Genomic DNA, 18,953 nt, shown 5'->3' with positions numbered 1-18,953 from the left:
CCCTGTCACAGAGATGCTTCAGTCCCTTCATCCCCTCTGTAGCCTCCTCTGGGGGGGGCACCCATGGCACCGTTCAGACCCCTGAGCTCTCCCACATCGAGGATTCCTCTCTCCTCGTACACATCCACGGAATCACGGAACAGTTTGAGTTGGAAGGGTCCTCTGGGGCAGGTGACATCGCAACATGTCCAGCTGGGGTTTGAGCATCACCAGAGCAGGAGACTCCTCGCCCTCCCTGGGCAGCCTGTTGCAGTGCTCTGCCACATCTCTGTGGCAATCACAGCATCAACCAGGTTGGAAAAGACCTCTGAGATCATCGAGTGCAACCTTTGAGCCAACACCACCTTGTCAACTGGACCATGGCACTGAGTGCCACATCCAGTCTCTTCTTAAACACCTCCAGGGACCAGGGACGGTGACTCCACCCTGGTCAGCCCATTCCAATGTCTGATCACTCTCTCTTTGAAGAACTTCTTCCAACCTAAACCTCCCCTCACACAGACTGTACCCTCTTGTCCTACTGCTGGTTCCCTGGGAGCAGAGCCCGACCCCCACCTGGCTCCCCCCTCCTGTCAGGGAGTTGTAGAGAGCGAGAAGGTCCCCCCTGAGCCTCCTCCTCTCCAGGCTGAGCCCCCCAGCTCCCTCAGCCGCCCCTCACAGCACCTGTGCTCCAGTCCCTTCACCAGCCTCGTCGCCCTTCTCTGGACACGCTCCAGCCCCTCAACATCCTCCCTGAACTGAGGGCCGCAGAACTGGACACGAGGTGCGGGGCTCAGCCGCACCCTCTGCCCCGCCCGGTGCCCGCTCCCGCCGCGCCCGCCCGCGCCAGGCGGTGCCCGCAGGGAATGGTTGCCGCGCCCGCCCGCACGGGGCGCGGTGCCGCCTCTTCCCCGCATGCGCGGGGCGGGGCGGGGCGGGCGCAGCGCTGAGGGGGCGGTGGCGGCGGCCGGCGCGGGGCGGGCGGGGGGAACGGGGCGGCCCCGGGCACGGCGGGAGCGGCCCCAGGAACCCCGAGAGCCGCGGGGATGAAGGACCGGCTGGCGGACCTGGCAGAGGTGCGGAGAGGGCAGCGCGGGGAGGGTTTCGGGGGAGGGGGGCGCCGCAGTGGCCGCAGTGGCCGCCCGAGGTAACGGGCAGGGCGGGGAGGGCTTTGCAGGATCCGGCGGTCCCTGTGGGCTGGGAGGGCCCCGGCTGCCTCCGCCATCCCTTCTCCGGTTGTTTTTGCAGCCCCCCGGCGGATAACCCCCGCGGTCACCTTGCTCTCGGGCCGCGGGGTGGGTTTGTCCCCCCGGGAGCCGCTCGGCCCTGGTGCGTCAGTGGAGCTCTCGGCAGCGTTTATTTTCCGCGTGTTTACAAAATGGTAGCTGGCCGTGTTTATACGCGCTTTTCCTTTCCCTTATTTGTGCTTTGGAAACAGTATCCTAAAAAAAGAAGGGAGAGTTGAGTGTGACGGGGAGGTACCGTCAGCCTGTCTGCGACAGGATATGGCCTGGGTAAAATAAAAGGATATTTGGCTTTTTTTTTTTTTTTTTCCTTTTCCTGAAAAGAAATGGAAATGGAGAGCACACAGAAGTTCCTGTGATAGTTCCAGGACTCCACATACATGCAGAGGTTGGCGTGTGTTGAGCTGCATCTAAGGCTCGTTCACTTTAAAGAGTAACGTCATATGTTCCGGATCACAAAATACATCTTGGGAGCTCCGTCTGTAGTGATGGAATTACCAGTCTCTTTGTTTTCCTCTCCCGAAAGGATGAATTAGCAGCTGAAAAGTTTTAGCGTGATTAAATTACGGTATCTCTACCAGGAATGATGTTTTGGAGTCATGCCAAAAAAAACCCAAAAGTGTCATTTTTTCCAGGTATCCTCATTCCCTTCTCCTGTTTCTAAACAGTCCAGGCTGTAGGAATGTGTGCCAAATTTCGGTAATGATGCACTGTCTTCCAGATAGAGGAAGCAACAAATGGTGATCCAAATTTAGCTTTTAATTTATAATCCTAAACCTGTACACTTAATTCTGGCTGAGGGGAAGCAGTAGTGGTCTGTTGTGTGAGTTTTTAATTAAAAAAAATCAACTCCACACCCTGACACTCCCCCCCCCATTGATATTGTTAGAAGTGTTCAAAGCAGCTGTACATACAGGTTTTAGGCCAGCTTTAGTGTTTGACATCTGAAAACTACAGCAGCAAACTACTGCTTTAACTGCTGCAGCAAGCTGCTTAAAACACTGTGGTCAGAAATAATGTATTAACATGTATTTGCCTATTTTCCGAACTGCTTGAGTTTGATCAGTGTAGTTTCATTGTATTTTATTTGGCTAAATGAAATAGTGAAGAGTAGAGCATAGACACTGTGGTTTTCAAACAGGCCTAGGCCTGCAAAATCTTCAGGAATAACTGTGCCTTGCCTCTTTCCTTTAATATAAGGATTTCATTAGATGTTGCTTTGGTCGTGCCTTCCCTGTAAGTTCCACCCACTCCATTTCCCCCAACAGGTTGTTTAAGAGATCCCAGTGCTGTAGTCAGTCTACACTGACCTGTTTCAACTGAGCACAGCATTCCCTTTAGCAGAAATGTTAATTTAACATGTGTTAATTTAACATGTGTTTGTTTGTGTGTTCCTGATTTTTTTTTTTTTTTGGACAGCAAGCAAACTATTTTGTCATTCAAAGTTGTAAGTTTTTCCCAGATTTCCCCTTATAAAGAAGAGGGAGAAATGTTACCTGTCAGCGTTTGTGGTTCATTAACATGAAGTTAACATCTTGATATTTTTAATACGCTGTATTTAGGTAGGTAAACAGTGCTCAAGTAGTTGCTGGTGAAAGAAATTGTTGAGGACATGCAGATTATGTAGCCTTCAGATAATGTTGCTTCCTCTGGATTTCTTAGCTAGAAGGAGTTTTGTAAAGGACGTGCTTTTTCAGAGGATAGCAAACATAATTGTATTTGTTCAACTTTAGGAGATTATTTTAATGTCATTTATAAATTATTCTGAGCGGGCCAAAATGAACGTCTTGCAGCTGCTTCAATTGTCATTTAATACAATTACTTAGAGAATTGATCAAATCCCAGACTGCTTTGAGTTATTTTGAGCACAAATAAGTGTAAGATTAAAAGGTTCTCTCTGATCCAATACACTGTTTTCAGCAGTAGTTTATAGTAGATATTTAGGGAAGGAAAAAAAAGACTAGTACATAGCTGTGATTGCAAAATATTCTCCCTCAGTGGTTTGATGTTCACAGATAACAAGTCCATCTTGAAATAGCTTTAAAAGAGCCGTAGAATCTGTGTTCACACACCCAGTTGAGCACATTTAGCTTGTGTCAGGTATTAAAAACAGATGTCCTTTAAAAGGTCTGTTAATAAAACTCGTTCATACTTTTTTTGGTTTTGTTGTTAAATCCTTTAAGACAGGGAGAAGATGTAAACCTCTGCTCATGTGTGATGTTTTAGATCTCAGGTTTGGGGTGCACTGTCCATATGGCTCAAAACTTACCACCTTGTTGGATGCTGAAGTGGATGCAGAGCTCTCCACTGAAATCCATTCTTTGTGCTTGATTGGTGAATCATTTAAAAAGTTTGGGTTTTATATTCCTTTACTCTTGAGTGTTAATGAAGATATCTTACATTTAATCTTTGAAAAATGTTTATATTTGACTGTAGCTTTTTTTTAAACTAGGACCTATAACTTGAACAGAACTGCATTGATTTTTTTTCCTAAAGTATTTCTTGGACATTCACTTAGTGCCCCCAAAACTGTTTAGGAATGAGTGAAAAACAAAGTCACAGGAGTTAAAATTGTTAGAATTGGGTGGTATGGAAACAGATGCAAAATGAACTTTTCCAGCAGGAGGAAAACACGACTGTGTCCTTTTTCGCCGAGTCAGCCTCTTACGTGAGACTTTGTTCAAACATGGAATTTTCTGAAGATGAGCTGTGTGCCTTCCACGTCCTAACAGTGGGAAGTGATTTATTGTAGATGGTTACCATATGATGTTTCCCTGGTTGTACAATAATGCTGCTAAATGCACGTTAATGATTGACCTGCCAAAGCTGCCTGACAGCTCTCCTGGGCCCTCTGTGAGCCCTCCTTGGCTGCTCTGATACAAAACGATTTCTGCACACGCTGATGCTGTGAGGAGAAGCTCTTAAACTCTGTAAGGTGCTCCTTGGGCCTGCTTCACTGGGATAATGGGCAGTTATTATCCTTGCAGCCTGCCAGAGGAATACACGTGATCTGCACTGAGAAAGGACTAACCTTGAATTTCAAGGGCAAGTTATAGTCACGTTTTTCAGTCGAAAGCTGTTTTTGGTTTCAAAGGTCAGTAATTATTAAGATATCTCCAGCCAGGCTTATTTCTGCAATTCTGTGAGGTATTAGAAGGGACAAAGTTTTCAGGACAGCATTTGCTTGGAGCTGAGAAGTGATACTGTCAGAATATGTGGATTCTGTCACGTGAACCAATGTTGTGGTTTAACCCCAGCTGGCACCTGGAGCAGCACATGGCTGTTCCCTTGGCCTCTCCCTCGCTCATCCCACTGGGATGGGGGTCGGAATTGCAACGGGGGAAAATTCCTGGGTTGAGATAAATGCAGTTTGAAAGGTAAAAAGCTGCACACAAGCAAAGGAAAACAAGGAATTCATTCCCCACTTCCAGTGGGCAGGCAGGTGTTCAGCCATGCCCAGGAGAGCAGGGCTCTGTCACACCTCACAGGGACTTAGGGAGACAAAATGCCAAAGGTGTGGCCCCCTTCCTTCTTCTTCCCCTGGCTTTATACACTGAACATGATGCCATGTGGTCTGGAATATCCCTTGGGTCACTTGGGGACAGCTGTGTCCCCCCCCAGCTTCTTGTGCCTCCCGGGCTTCACAGGTGGGGTGAGGAGCAGAAAAGGCCTCGACCAGGCTCAGCTCAGCAGTAACTGAAACATCCCTGTGTCATCAACCCTATTCCAGCACAAATCCCAAACACAGCCCATACCAGTTACTGTGAAGAAAGTTAACTCTGTCCCAGGCAAAACCAGCACAAACAACTCCTGAGGAACTCAATCCATAGGTCTGTGAAGTTTATGGAGTTGTATGTTCCAGCCCTTCAGTCCCAAGGTCAAGGTATGAGCTGCAAACAGACTTTATTAGATTGCTCTTGGCATCGAGTGAAACTTTTTATCAGTTTTTTGTGATACTGTTTGTACTGGGGAGGTGAAGTCTAGGGGAAGTAATATGTTTCTGCTAAACTCAGTGATAGACATGAGTCCTTGGTTGTGTGCTTGTCAAAAGAGCACATCACTTCAGTTGAAGAGTCAGCAAATAAACTGTATTTTAGGTAAAAGATGATTTAAGAACATAGAGAACAGAGGCTGACAAACTCATCAGGTGTCTCAAGTGCTGATGTTTGAAGTAGGTTGCCCATAAATCCTTCAACAAATTGTGGGAAGCAAATTGATCTGTCAGTGGTGTCACTGCAACCAAATATGAAAGGGAAATACACGTGGCACTGACAGTGGGTGGGGTGATCCCGATGGAGCATCTCCAAACAGGACTTCTGAGGGAGAGTTTTGTAGCTTTCATTTGATTAGGATTCACTCAGGTGTTAAATGTTTTGATAAGATCTGATCAAACTAAAAGCTGACATGCCAGGTCTCTTAGCTGATGCTATTTTCACGATTTTTAATTTGTTATTTTTCACTCAGTAAATATAAACAGAAAGTGTTCTTTTGCATAGATAATGAAATTAAATGTCTTTAAAGCATAGCTCATTCTTAAATATTAACTTTAAACTGGTAGCCTAGTAGCAGTGCAGTCTCTAGCATGGTAAAAAGTTGAGTGACTTCATTTGGGCACAGACTTCCTTCCATATTTGTGCAAGACTGTTCATTGATTACAATCTCTAAGGACAGATAATTTGAGTTCTAGTGATCATTTCCCCAAAGTCTTTAGTGACACACAGCACTGGGAGTGGTTGGAGGGTGGTTCAGGAGAGCAATGACAGCTCCATTCCTGTGTTTCACTTGGGGCATTATGGTTTTCTCTTAGTATAAAACCCAGATGATTTCTGACAAACATATTGCCAGAGGGCTTTATGCACCCCCTGGATTTGCAGGAAAGGAACTGTCACAAAGTATAGTGACTTCCCTTGAAGATTTGGAGCACTCTTATATTTTGATGCATAAATCTTAATTGAGTAAAACTTCCTTTATTAGATAATAGCAGTGTTTGACGTTGGATTAAATGGCAGAATTGTCACACAAATAGTATATATTTCAGCTAATTTAACAAAACCAGAACCAAAGGGCTTTTTGGGTAGTAGGATCAGAGGTTAGGAGCAGAGAGTGGGTGTTACAAGATCGAAGGCAGAGGGCCTTGTTCTTAGAAAGGGGTCTTGGACATGAAAATCCCTCAGTGATACCTATCCTGTAGTTTGTTTTTTATTAACTGATAACCCTTTGACTGTGTGTTTGAGTAATATTTTGGTTCAACACAGTTCAGACAGTCTGTGCTCTACAAAGGGAACTGGAGAAGAGAGAAGCTGGAGCTCTTTGCCTTTCCCTGATGCCTGTTAATTCTCTGTTTTCCTGTGACAAAAATTGACTCTCCATTACTCTTAAGATCCCTGGATTCCCCTGGGCTGGCTCAGGGGTTTGGGAGCTGTGACTGTGGGAGCTGTTGGGCTTTGTGCCCTGGAGGTGTGGGAGAGCCTGTCAGCTGCTGTTCCAAGGCTTTATCAATTATACAATGCATTTATAGTTTAGTGTAGTGTAATTATGTCTAAATTGGTGTGGAATGGCAGCCTTGAAAACACCTCAGGGCAAAAGTAGTGAGTTGGTGATGGCTTTTTGCTCTGGCTGTCGTTAGATATGTAGTTATTACATCACAAGGCAGCTCTCAGCACCTCTCTCTGTATTTCTTTCACAACTCTGTAGTAGTCAGGTGACTTTCGTGGCCTCTCTTATTTGTTTTTAGATGACAATCTGCAGCAGTGGAAGACTTTTTTGACCTTGCAGGCTACTGACAAAAATGTGTGTGCATTTGTGTAGCAATGTGGTACAAGTTGCAGTTGTTTCAGAACAGTATCTGGAGTTTTATTTCATAGATTTATTTTGTTGTCTCTTACAGTATAAAGGAAATGAAGATGGGGAGACAGTTATTATTGAAAAAGACCATTTCATGGATGACTTTTTCCAGCAGGTAAAGTTACAATTTTCACAGTGCATTGAAGATTTAATGTTTTCTCTCTATGCCTTTTCATTTCTGTAATTAGGTTTAACAATTCCCTTCTACACATACTCTGCAGTATGGTTTGTAATGGTTTGCCAAATTAAATGTTGGTAACACTCTATGTTACTTATTTCAGGGTATTTTCTGTCTTTATTGCAGAGAAGTGTTTTTAACTCCTATTGACAAAGGACTTTGCTGATAGAATTTTAAAATTTATTAAGAATATTAGCACTTAAGTTTATGGCCACACAGAATATATTTGCTATTATGAATTACATTTTTTATTTAAAAGTAAGATTACAAGCTTTTTAAATGTCAACATTACTGGGATTTCTGTCATGTACTTACAAATGTTGCAATGAAATAATTTATGATTTTTATGACCAATTGTCTTTTGTTTAAAAAAAATTTTGCCCTGATTTATTCTGATGTCTTCATTGCTATATTTCTCTTCCTCCAGGTTGAGGAAATTAGAAATAATATAGCAAAAATAGCACAAAATGTGGAAGAAGTGAAGAAGCAGCACAGCATTATCCTGTCAGCACCAAATCCTGAAGGAAGTGAGTAAAAATTTTTAAGATTTCAAGTATGTGTGGCTAGATATTCTGAAATACTGTTTGTTTGGTTTAGCTGGTTGTAGGAATAAAACTTCAGGTGTTCAGAATGCAAAAGGTAACCCTATTTAAGTAACTATGTCCATCTTTAATATTGAATTAATACTTTCATTTGCTTATTTTTACCTTTTTGAAGTCTCATTTGAAAAAAATGCGTTTTCAGAATATTTGTTGCCTCATCCCCACTTTTTCTAGATCAAAACTCAGTTTGATACGGTGTCTTGAATTTGATTTTGTCTTCAGAAACTTAGAAGCTGCTTACATTTCTTGTATTTGTGGAAGTGTGGAAGTTGTCCACTGAAGCTTGTACTGCAGAGCTTTATTCTTTTACTCTCTTCATTCTTCAGCAGGGACAAGGTCCTGTCTCACACCACAGCCACAGTCAAGAGTTCCTCTAAGGAGCCCTAGTTTTAGAGGCTTTAACCTCAAAGCTGGAATTGAAGTTGTGCTTTCTGATCAGAAAAAGTTTAGGGAACTTGCCCAGAAACATGGAACCTTCTGTGTTCTCAACCCTTGTGAACTCAGGGCATCTGGGCAGGGTTCAGAGAAAAGGGAAGAAAAGATGCTGAGATGTTTTTCCTCAGTGTTGCAAGACTGGCTTGACATTTATCATCTTGTTTCATCTCGTCGATGAAAACTCAGCTTTGGATGTTAGTTCTTTATTGTCCCCCTGTTTTCTCTGTTTATGGATGGGTGTTTGTATTCTTACCAGTGATTTTGGGGGCTGCTTTTTGTCTAATAGTTGTATACAGTTAATGAATCTCAGGCTTGATAAGGGTTCATCTAAATGTTAAAAGTCCGTGGTCTCAGCTCATTTGTCAGCTTGTGTTTGTGCTAAAAATTATATATATCAATAATGCATCTGAGTTGTGTAGGAACATGACAGCTCTTGTAAGTAATGTGTGTTCTTGTGATTCTGGTGTCTTCAGTAAACCCAGTGACAGAGATCTAGTTAAGTTCTTCATGAATGCTCTGTATAGAATTCTTCAAAACACATAGGTCAGACATAGTACAGTTATCTTAAGTGTAAAAGCAATGAATACATGATAAACAACACAATTTTTTAAAAAAGGGTGAGATTGTACTTTCACTTGTATTTAGAACTCAGTAAAATTTAATTTTTGACTAGCAAACAGATACTACCCAGAAAGTGTTAAGAGAAACTGTGGAATATTTTGTCACCTGGTTTAGTTGATGAGTTAGTAATAACATTTCTCAAGTGTAAGCCTGTCACAAGAAGCAGGAACCTGATAGTATGCTGTTATAAAAATGATATTTAAAGTACTTAAGACTATAATAAACTTCAGCTCTGCATAGTTGTTCTGAGTACAACTATGAGGTTGCAAGGTTGAAAATGGTTGCTGACTTACTATTATCAATCATAAACAGTTTAAAAAAATTACTGTTTTTTTAAAGGAACAAAGGAAGAACTTGAAGAATTAAATGAGGAAATAAAGAAGATTGCTAACAAAATCCGGGCCAGGCTAAAGAGTGAGTTGTGAGCCCAAATAAAACTGCTGTCACTTGCAATGATTCAGGATATTAGCAGTGATGCAAACTTAATGCATTGCAGCTGAACTTCTTAACTTTGAAAGCTGGATTATATATGCATAAATTGTACTGTACAGCTGTTAAAAAGGAGAGTGAGAGAACCACCTCCCTGGCAGCTGATGTGCAGCCCATGGCACTGACAGTGCCATCCTCTGCACCAGGTCTCAGCACAGCCTTGCTTGTGGAGCAGGACAGAAAGCCTGCTTGCTTTCAGAAATAACCTAGAAAATTACCATGCAAAGTAATTTCTCTGTCTAGAAATGTATTCTGCAATTAAAGTGCCTTTTTTGGCGTTTTGGAATAAGATTAAGGGCAAAAAGACAGTCTCCATGACAGAAATGTCATAGGGAATTGCCCTAGAGCACTGTATTTTTTATTCAGACTAGTTAATTTTGCAGTGGGTTTCCCCTGTATGTTTTAACTGTTTAGAAAAAGTTCTGAAATACACTGAGAGTTTCCAAGTTACTAGATTACAATTACTCTGCTTTTGTCCTCCAAGAAATACTGAGGTGAGGTGTTTATTGTTTAAAGCCCATTTTGCTACACCTTTTAAAATTTTTCCAGCGTAATAGTGGTGTTACTCTCTTAAGGCTGTTGAAGTAATTACTGTGTTTAAAGATCTGTACCAATGATCAAAATTATTTTAAGATTTTATATATATCACTGCCACCCCTGAAATGTTAGGCATGTAGAGAATTTGTATGTGTAAAAAGTAATAATAGTATTTATGAAGTAATTGAGCTGCAACGTTAAATAACTGAACATGGACTCAGAGTATTCTTGTCTTGTTCTCAGCTATTGAACAAAGTTTTGAGCAGGGTGAAAATGCCAATCGGACATCAGTGGACCTCAGGATAAGGAAAACACAGGTATGAGCACTTAAACTACAGAAAATAGAAGGGTTTGAGTAAATTGGAGAATAACTTTTCTGAAATCATTTCAGAACTTCCCGTTCTGTTTTGGGGGGATGTGAACACCACTCTGAGTTGTTGTGCAGTGCTAATTGCTGTATCAAAAAAATAAATAAACGTTTCTGTTCCACCTCTTTAACTCCTCACACCCAGCACTCTGTGTTGGCTCACAAGTTTGTGGAGGTGATGACGGAATACAACGAGACCCAGACTCTGTTTCGAGAACGCAGCAAATGTCGGATACAGAGGCAATTAGAGATCAGTAAGTGACCTGAATATGCTTGTTTAAAAAAATAAAAATTGTATTCTTAGTACCTCTCTTGTTTCTTGTTATTAAAAGATGGTGCTAAGCATCATCAGCTTGGACATCATCTGGGAGCATGTGAGAGAGAAGAAACGATTTTAGTGTGTGGCAGAAACTCGTTGATATTACTCTTCAGAACAGCTGTAAAGAAAATAGAGAAAACTCACTAAATTATAAAAACTGCTCAAAAAATTATCTTTTTCCTGTGCTTCATTTATTTCCAATGTTGCAACTTAAAATGAAGTGTTAAGAAAAGCTGCATTCTGAAACAGCAAGTGTTATTAAAAGCCATTCCAAAATTAACATGCTTCTACAGGGACACTTGTTAAATTCAGCTGGCATAAAATCAGTGCTGCTGTTATATGTGCTCTGATCATCTGTTGCCTGACTCATGTATGAATGTTGATTATTAGGATGAGTGTTTAGAAAGGCTCCTGACTCTACTCTGAACTACAGAGTTCAGAGCATCTGACCTCTACATCTACCTTGGAAGGTGTCTGAAAATCTCTGTTTCACCTTGTACCTAAAGTTGGCCCTTTTTAATGTCTCCTGTAGGAGCAAATATGTACATGGCTGAAATAGGGAATGGAAACAGCAATTGGCAAATTATAAGAAGACTTTGCTTTTCACGTGCTTCTCAAATTGGTTATTACCCTCTCATGCTAATGGTCCAATTCAGCATTTCAGTAAAGTTTATTAGGCAAGTTAAGTTGTTTTTTGCTATATGTGTGAGGGGAGGGACACTAATACCTCAGTTCTTTTAAGTTCAAGTTGTTATGACCCAATTAGAGCCTTCAGCTTTCCTTAAGCACTAAAAATTTTAAAGCAGATTTTGCAGCATTCTTGGGTATTAACATCAGAAAGTAATACTCAAACTGTAGCTCTCTCCTGATAGGACAGAATTATATAAGTTGGTACAGATATTCAGCTTATTTTACATTGGAAGAACAGGTATTTGATATGGAATTGTTAAAGCTGTACAATACAAATCACTTGAATGTGTTGTGTAACTCATAGCACTTTCATTTGTGGTACCAGTGTGATCAACAGGATTCAGTTTGCTTAAACATGCAGTAATAAATTACATGAATGGTTACTTGTACTAAGAAAAGCAGAAGTGAAGGTGCACTGTGGGTTATCATCTTCTCTGTGTGGAATATGGATGGAATCCTGTGTTGGGAAAATCAAATTTACGTAAAGATTTTATTGCCCACACAGTGGTGGGGTGTGAGTGTGGCATGACTGATGAATAGGTAAATATTGAATATAAATACTCTCAAGTATCTCAAGTTCTTCCTTCTGAAGAACACTCCACTTCAGAAGGTTCATATGTACCTTGTAAATATTTCTGATCAAACCCTTCAATTTGACAAAAATCCCCAAAACGAACTAACCAACCAAGCAAGCAAAACCACTCCATGATCAGGAATTCTTCATGATAGCTTTGAATCTGTGTTTGTTTTCTGACTATCACTTGATACTTTGTGGGTTTTGTTCTATGCAAAATGGCCCTTGGTAATGGCTGACCACTACAACGTTTTATCCTGCAAAATGCTCGAAACAAGAATTGTCTTTGAATTGTCATCCTTCCAGAATGGTAAAATGTTGTGTTCCACACTGAACCAGTGATGTTATGTGAAGTCCTGTTGTTTTTATCCTAGCTGGAAAGACCACCACTGATGAGGAACTGGAAGAAATGTTAGAGAGTGGTAATCCTTCCATTTTCACTTCTGATGTATGTATTTCTGCTCCAGCTATGTCTCTCTTCTATTCTACTGCTCCTGCTCTTCAGGAGTGTGTCAGCAGGTCCTTACTTGTGTCCTTATCTTTGTCCATCCTCCCAAAGATTATATCAGACTCTCAAATAACCAGGCAAGCTCTGAATGAGATCGAGTCCCGTCACAAGGATATTATGAAACTGGAATCCAGCATAAAGGAACTTCATGAAATGTTTATGGACATGGCAATGTTTGTTGAGACTCAGGTAAGTGAACCAATTCAAACACCTTTACGTAAGTGGTGGCTTCTTTCCTCAGTCTTCCTCTTTGCAACGTGCAGGAGCAGTTGCTTATATTCAGATAGTGCAGACTTAGAGTGTTTTGGCTGTGACTAGAATATAGAAAAGTTAATCACAGGAGGGTTTTTGTTTTGTTTTAAAGAAGCTTACCATCTCTGTGCTTGTAGGATATGCTTTCAATAACTGACCACAGTTAGCATATATAACATTTTCTTCACCATGCTTAATTGCAATATACTTGAACATTTTTGTGCATGTTTAAAAAAGAACAACTCTGTCCTGGAATGTTGGCTAACACCTTGGGAATTGAGGATTCTCAGACATGGTAAAGAACTACTGTGGTAGAATAACATGTGTTAGCAAGCACTTAATACAGAGTACAGTTACTGCTGTGACTCACATGAGTGTGAAGGGCTTGACAAGTCCTTCAAGTCACCTCTTATGTTCATAAACTTTGTCTTGACACGTATATAAATTTGTTCTGTTTGTAGTCTTTACATGCCAGTTACCCAACAAAAATATTTTTCATTTCTGCTCTTAAAATTGTTTGACTCATGCAGGAAACTGAACAGAATAATGTTAGGAAATAAACTTTCCTGAAAAGGACTATCTTTTTAATTGGTTTTTGCTCTACAAGTCCTGTGTTGCTTTGATATTACATATACAGCCAAGAGAAATTGGTAGCAGTTTTCTTTTGAATTAGAAATGACCAAAAGTTCCTTGTGCATCATTCTTTAATGCTTTGCTGTTTACTGCTGCTGATTATTTCTTCTGGTGGACAGAAACACAGGTAACAGACTTAACTGTCATTTTTCACCAATCCTCCATTTCATTGCCAAATTTCATTCACCATAGTTAATTTGAATTTGTGATGTATTGACATCCCTCCATTCTGAGGAACTCCTATGTGTGTGTTTCCTTGGATAACTGTTGAACCTCGTGTTAAAATAGTCAATTATCCTTCCCCACTTCCAGACACATCAGGGATTCCTCATCTCTATTTAGTTTGGGCTGTTAAAACATACCTCACACACAAAGGTATGTTTTCAGGTGTTCAGTACTTATTCCTGCAAAAGGGAATGTGCCTGCCCTGCCCATGAATGTTCCTTGTTTGGTGAGAACTGTGAGTCCTTGCTTCTCATTCCCTTTTCCCTTTACATATCAAAGCAGAAAAAACATCACCCACTAAAATGTGCATCGTTCCCTTGCTGAAAGTAATTGTTTTTCATTAACAAGGATCCATGGATCCCAGTAATAGATTTTTTTTCTTTGAAATTTCATTTTAAGGGTGAAATGATCAACAACATAGAGAAGAACGTGATGAATGCAACAGATTATGTGGAACATGCAAAAGAAGAGACAAAAAAGGCAGTTAAATATCAAAGTAAAGCACGAAGGGTATGTTGTCTTTCTTAGTTGTTGTAGTCAGTATTTTAACTTAGCACAGGATGAAGTGACCTTCAATTTTAGTTGAATTTTTGTTGCTGTATTCACTCCTTCAAGGTAGAATTAATATGTGCCTTTTCCTTGTTTGCAGTTGTGCTTTTTAAAATTAGATTGGAAAATGTTGTTATGAATTAGTATATTGCAGAAGAAGACTTAACAAAGGACTTTACAAGCAAACAAACACCCCACCACCTCAAACTGGAAGAAATCAAAACATTTCCAATGTGAACAAATTTGTCATAGCTAATATTAAAAAATTATATTACCAGTAGGGGACAGAAGCTTCCTGTACTATGAAAAGAGATAAGCAATTCATGCACAGCTAAGGGTGTGTTCACAGTTTTTTTCACAAAAAGCTGTCATATGTAAAAACCCCAGGAGAAGAATTAATATATTATTCCAATAGATAAATTCACAATTTTTTTCTTATCAACTACCACGATACTTTAAGTTATTCAGATTCTAAATAAGCTTAAAAGTTTTTGGATCTTTTGGGAATAGTGCATCTTTATTGATAGATATCTACACAGAGAGAACACACCTGTTATATTTACAAAAGATTGTTTAAGAAGTGTCAAAGAGCCCATTTAATGTTTGTAAATGGTGACTGTACCATCTTTGACTGTTTAGACATTATCACACTAGTTTACATGTAAACACTGTTTAAAAATGTTTGTTCTTACATATGCAAGACTACACAGATAAATTTATCTCAACTTGGAAATACTGCAGGCTTTAATAAAAGTACTTGTGGATCTAAAAACAATTTAAAAGAACTGAGAATAAATGCATGTCTGAATGTGCTTAATATTAACAATACCTTGTTTTTTGACAGAAAATGTGGATAATTATCATTGTGTCAGTGGTGTTGGTTGCCATAATTGCTCTAATTATTGGTTTGTCTGTTGGTATTCGGTGATGGTTGGATAACCTCAGCATGCATGTCTTCCTGCCACTGTGGCAGTAAGTAACTAATCAACTAATTTTGCTCTTGTTTTCTCTGTATTGTTCTATTAACCCTTAATATCTGTGCAGTTATTGCTGGGGGGGTGGAGGGATGGAGCTGCATTGCTGGATCTTCCCTCTGTGTGCTCTAACAGCTCCATGCACGTGGATATTGCCAACTGACATCTAGTGGTGAACTGCTCAATGCACAGAAAGTCACTGCCTGACTCAGGAACAGGAGCAGATGAGACCAAAAAGCCAACTATTGTCTCCCACTCCTTTGAGTTTCTTTTTTTTTTATACTAAAAGTTCACGTTAGCAAACAATCTGCACTAAGATATGGAATGCTGGTTAACACTTGGAACTTTATCAGATGGGGTTTTCTATAGTTTTAAGCAGAGCTTTTAAAAAAAAGAAGTGTCTGCAACCAGGAAGTTGGCTTTTATGCCTTCCAGAACATCCTAAAATGACTTACTTTGAAGCTGTTTATTAATACCAGACTAAATGAAACAGTGGGAAGTAACAATGTGTTCATAAAAGGAAGTCTGCAGAGATTGCAGCTGGAATCCTAGGACAACAATGAGGCTTTTTTCAGTCTTCAGGTATTTGCTGTACTAATCCACCATTTCTTGTCAACACCTAGGCAGGCTAAGTAGAATTAACTAAGTAGCAATTAACTCTTTGCAATCCAGCTTTTTATATGTATTATTTTCCCACTCTATACTAAGTGCTCCAAGGGGTGTCAGTTCAGAGAGCTTGTCAGGAATTCAGGTTTCTGTACTAACACTCTTTTAATATCAGACTTTGAGGTTTGGTGTTATGGATTCTTCTCAGCTCTGGTTCATGGGCAGAGAACAGACTTTACTGTGTCATTGCTTTTAGTCAGAAATATCAGATCTAATGTCACATTTTGATGCATTCACACAGGACCACCTCTTATGGTTTTTTTTCCCCTTGCAGCTCTTTGAGCTGTTACCCACAGAATGTTCTTACTGACATTGTCCTGAACTCCAGTGAGTGTGCAGGTGTAAAGGTCTGGCAGGCTGCAAATGTTTATCCAGGGAGGGTGGCAGTGAGCAGTTTCTGTACTTAGCCTTGACCTACATCTGTTTCTGTACGTCATGGTATTTACAGAAGTTGGGCACGAGTCACAAAAATTACCCTGGGAAGCAAAATACAGACACGTTACACTCTGTCTTGTGGCTATGGTTACATGTGTGTTAGAAAACAAAGACCAGCAGGAAATCCTAGCAGTGATTAATCTCTAGAAAGAAAATCCAAACTCTCAGGTTGGGTATCAGTATTACTAATTTCCTGTGGCTCTGCATTTGTTTAAACAAAGTGTTTCAATCTCGACTCTCCCTCTCTTTTTCTTGCAGAAATTGATGTTCATCATTATATGTGTAACTGTATTGCTTTTGATACTTGGAATTATCCTTGCAACAACACTGTCCTAGCAAGCACATTCCAAGAGTTATGAACCTTCAGCAACTCCAAAATACATCTTTAGTAAAACCAAACCTTGACCAGAAATGATGCCTTACACTGTTCCGTGATGATGACCTGTCACTAATGGCTCAAAATGAAAGCAAAATCACTCTTAATGTTTACTCATAAACAAAGATCAGAATGTATTAGGATGTGTATGGATTTTCATCATAAACTAGGTTTGTAAGACTGACACTTGCTCTTAATTGTTTTGAACTAGAGTAACTTAGGGTTTTTTTCATATCTCAGTGTTATAGTTTAAATAGGGAGTTGAGAGACAATTGAGTTTTTGACTGTTTTGCTTTTTTTCCTATTGCTAACATAATTCTAATCATGAATTTAGTACCTTGCTGGTGCTGCCTTTGTTAGTACTCTTGTGAACATTTTTATGAGATATAGCCTTGTCTTTATTAATTATTTAGTCACCTTAACCTATATAAGCTTTATGCTTAAATATTTTCTTCTCCAACAAGTGCTAAAATATTTTAACCTGAAAAGACTTATTTAACTGTCTGCTTAGTGCATTACACCCGAGAAGAAAAAAAAAAAAGCTTTTTTACACTTGGCAGTTTATTACTTTTTTTCTTCAAGATAAATTGCTTTAAATATTTCCTTCCTATTTAATAAAAAGTTAGTTGGAACATTTCTGGCAAACGAAGACTGCAGTGAAGCACACTGAATTTGCACTTGAGCAAAGGAAGCTGATGGATCAGTTCAGCCTTATTGTTCATATGAATATGACAAAAATTACATTCTAAAGCCAAATCAAGTTTTCTTGTTTCGAGCCTTGCTAATGCTGATGTATGAACATGGCACAGGAGGATGAACTCCTTCAGAAAATCTGCAACATAATACAAACTAAGACACTGACTTGTTATGAAATGTCTGTATATATAACATATATGAAGTGTTTTAGTGTATACATGCCTGTTGTAATCCTAGCTTGTGTGACTTGAAATACTTCAAATGTACCCAAATAACTGCATTTAATGTTACAGGTTATTTTTGTATTTTATTTTTTTTTGTGTGTGTGTAAAATATTTGTAACTTGCCTTTGTGACTCCTCATTGTTGAAGCATATCCATGTAGATATGTAGATCTAATTCTCTTACAGTGTAAATATAGGAAAGGATGATCTGTGCCTTTTTAAGCACAGTCTGAAACCACACTCGGTGATGTTTTCAAATACTCAGCTCTGATCTGAACTGCAGTGACTTGGTCCTGCAAGGTTATAATCCTTCAACTTGCATTTTATTGGAAGTGTCTGAGATCAATGTTACTCTGTAAACTAGAATTCAGTTTGACTTCATGAAATTCAGCAAAGTTTACAATTTATATTGTATGTATGAATATTCCTGCTTTGCTGTCCAAATATACTGTGAATGTGCTGGAGTTACTCAGATGTCAAACGTTTAAAAACCAACAAAAAATACTATTATTGGTCCTTTTGCAAGTCAGCCATAAAGAAGTCGCTTGAAAAATTTGGCTTCATTAATGAACAAATTTCTTTTACCTCTAAGTCCAGAACACTCACTGATGTTTGTGAGGAAGTTTACAAGCAAAGTAAGGAAGGATTGGTTGCCTTAGTACTTGTTCTAGGTAAATATATTTTTTATTCTGTAGTTTTCTAGGTTTTTATCAGTATATATTATTTATACAGATACACAAATTACATAGAGGGGAAAAATCAGTCCTGTTATATTGTATTTTTCGTTTTTCTTTGTAATGCAGTAATTTGCCCATCAAGACCAGAAATTTGAATAGGCTACTTGTTGTACAGCTGCCTCAATGAGTTTGTTTTAAAACAAAACACAACTTTGTTTTTCACAGGAGAATGTGAAATCTTCTTGGAGGGGAGTAAATCTCTAACCTATGCACTAATAAATTCATCTAAGCGAGTATCTCGTGTCTATTTTTATATTAAGGATTTTACTGTGGCCCTTGTAAATATTCCCAGGGAGTGTTTGAATCAGGCTGGGATGTTTTTGCAGTGACATCTGTCAAACAGTGGTTAAAGGCAGTGGGTTTCCTGAAACTTCTTACCAAGAAAGGTGTAGAGATGAGCTGAGTATACACAGAGGTAATGATGAAGAAAATAATGGAATTTATTAATTTAAGCTATGCCCATGGGGGAGGCGTTTTCAGAGAAATGTTGAGGTAAGAAATGCCCAGGGTTTCATTTGAGTCAGTGCTCTTTTCATACAAAAATAAGATATTATAACTTCTGTAACAGTCCAACAGCAGTGAGGGTTTGCAGCAGGGTTAATACCAAAGCACTTAGAAAAACGACCTATTAATGACTGTCTGTCAGTAGAAACAAAGGCAAAATGTTAGAGAATCAGCTAAAGCTGTTTCAGATTCTTAATTCTACTTCTGCTCTGTAGTGTAAAACAGAACAGTTTTAGGCAAAGGAGGATTTGTTTAGCAAAGCACTACCTGAGTTTTAATGAATAAATTTAGAAGAT

At 39.6% G+C, this 18,953-nt stretch overlaps 1 protein-coding gene across 3 annotated transcripts; it reads left to right on the top strand.

Moving 5' to 3' along the window:
- The first annotated feature begins 927 nt into the window (after positions 1-927).
- Positions 928-18,389, top strand: STX2 (syntaxin 2). 3 transcript variants are annotated; one of them, XM_064675226.1, is made up of 11 exons: positions 928-1,055; positions 7,111-7,182; positions 7,673-7,772; positions 9,243-9,317; positions 10,173-10,246; positions 10,442-10,550; positions 12,254-12,327; positions 12,439-12,576; positions 13,897-14,007; positions 14,891-14,951; positions 16,380-18,389. In XM_064675226.1, the coding sequence occupies exons 1-11, from the start codon at positions 1,026-1,028 to the stop codon at positions 16,478-16,480; spliced, it is 945 nt and encodes a 314-aa protein (XP_064531296.1). In that variant the 5' UTR covers positions 928-1,025; the 3' UTR covers positions 16,481-18,389. The 3 variants fall into 3 exon arrangements, with proteins under 3 accessions (XP_064531296.1, XP_064531294.1, XP_064531295.1); XM_064675224.1 differs by having other exon boundaries at positions 14,891-15,018; XM_064675225.1 differs by lacking the exon at positions 14,891-14,951.
- The last annotated feature ends 564 nt before the right edge of the window (positions 18,390-18,953 follow it).

Source organism: Pseudopipra pipra, chromosome 18, assembly GCF_036250125.1.
Source record: "Pseudopipra pipra isolate bDixPip1 chromosome 18, bDixPip1.hap1, whole genome shotgun sequence".
In the NCBI taxonomy this organism is placed as follows: Eukaryota; Metazoa; Chordata; class Aves; order Passeriformes; family Pipridae; genus Pseudopipra; species Pseudopipra pipra.
This window is presented reverse-complemented; position numbering and strand designations above follow the sequence as displayed.

Excerpts from the sequence above, each read along its gene's own strand:
- STX2 (XM_064675226.1), top strand. The coding sequence starts at position 1,026 with ATGAAGGACCGGCTGGCGGACCTGGCAGAG. Across the intron at positions 1,056-7,110 it reads GGCTGGCGGACCTGGCAGAG|TATAAAGGAAATGAAGATGG; the intron begins GTGCGGAGAGGG and ends TGTCTCTTACAG. Across the intron at positions 14,952-16,379 it reads CATAATTGCTCTAATTATTG|AAATTGATGTTCATCATTAT; the intron begins GTTTGTCTGTTG and ends TTTTTCTTGCAG.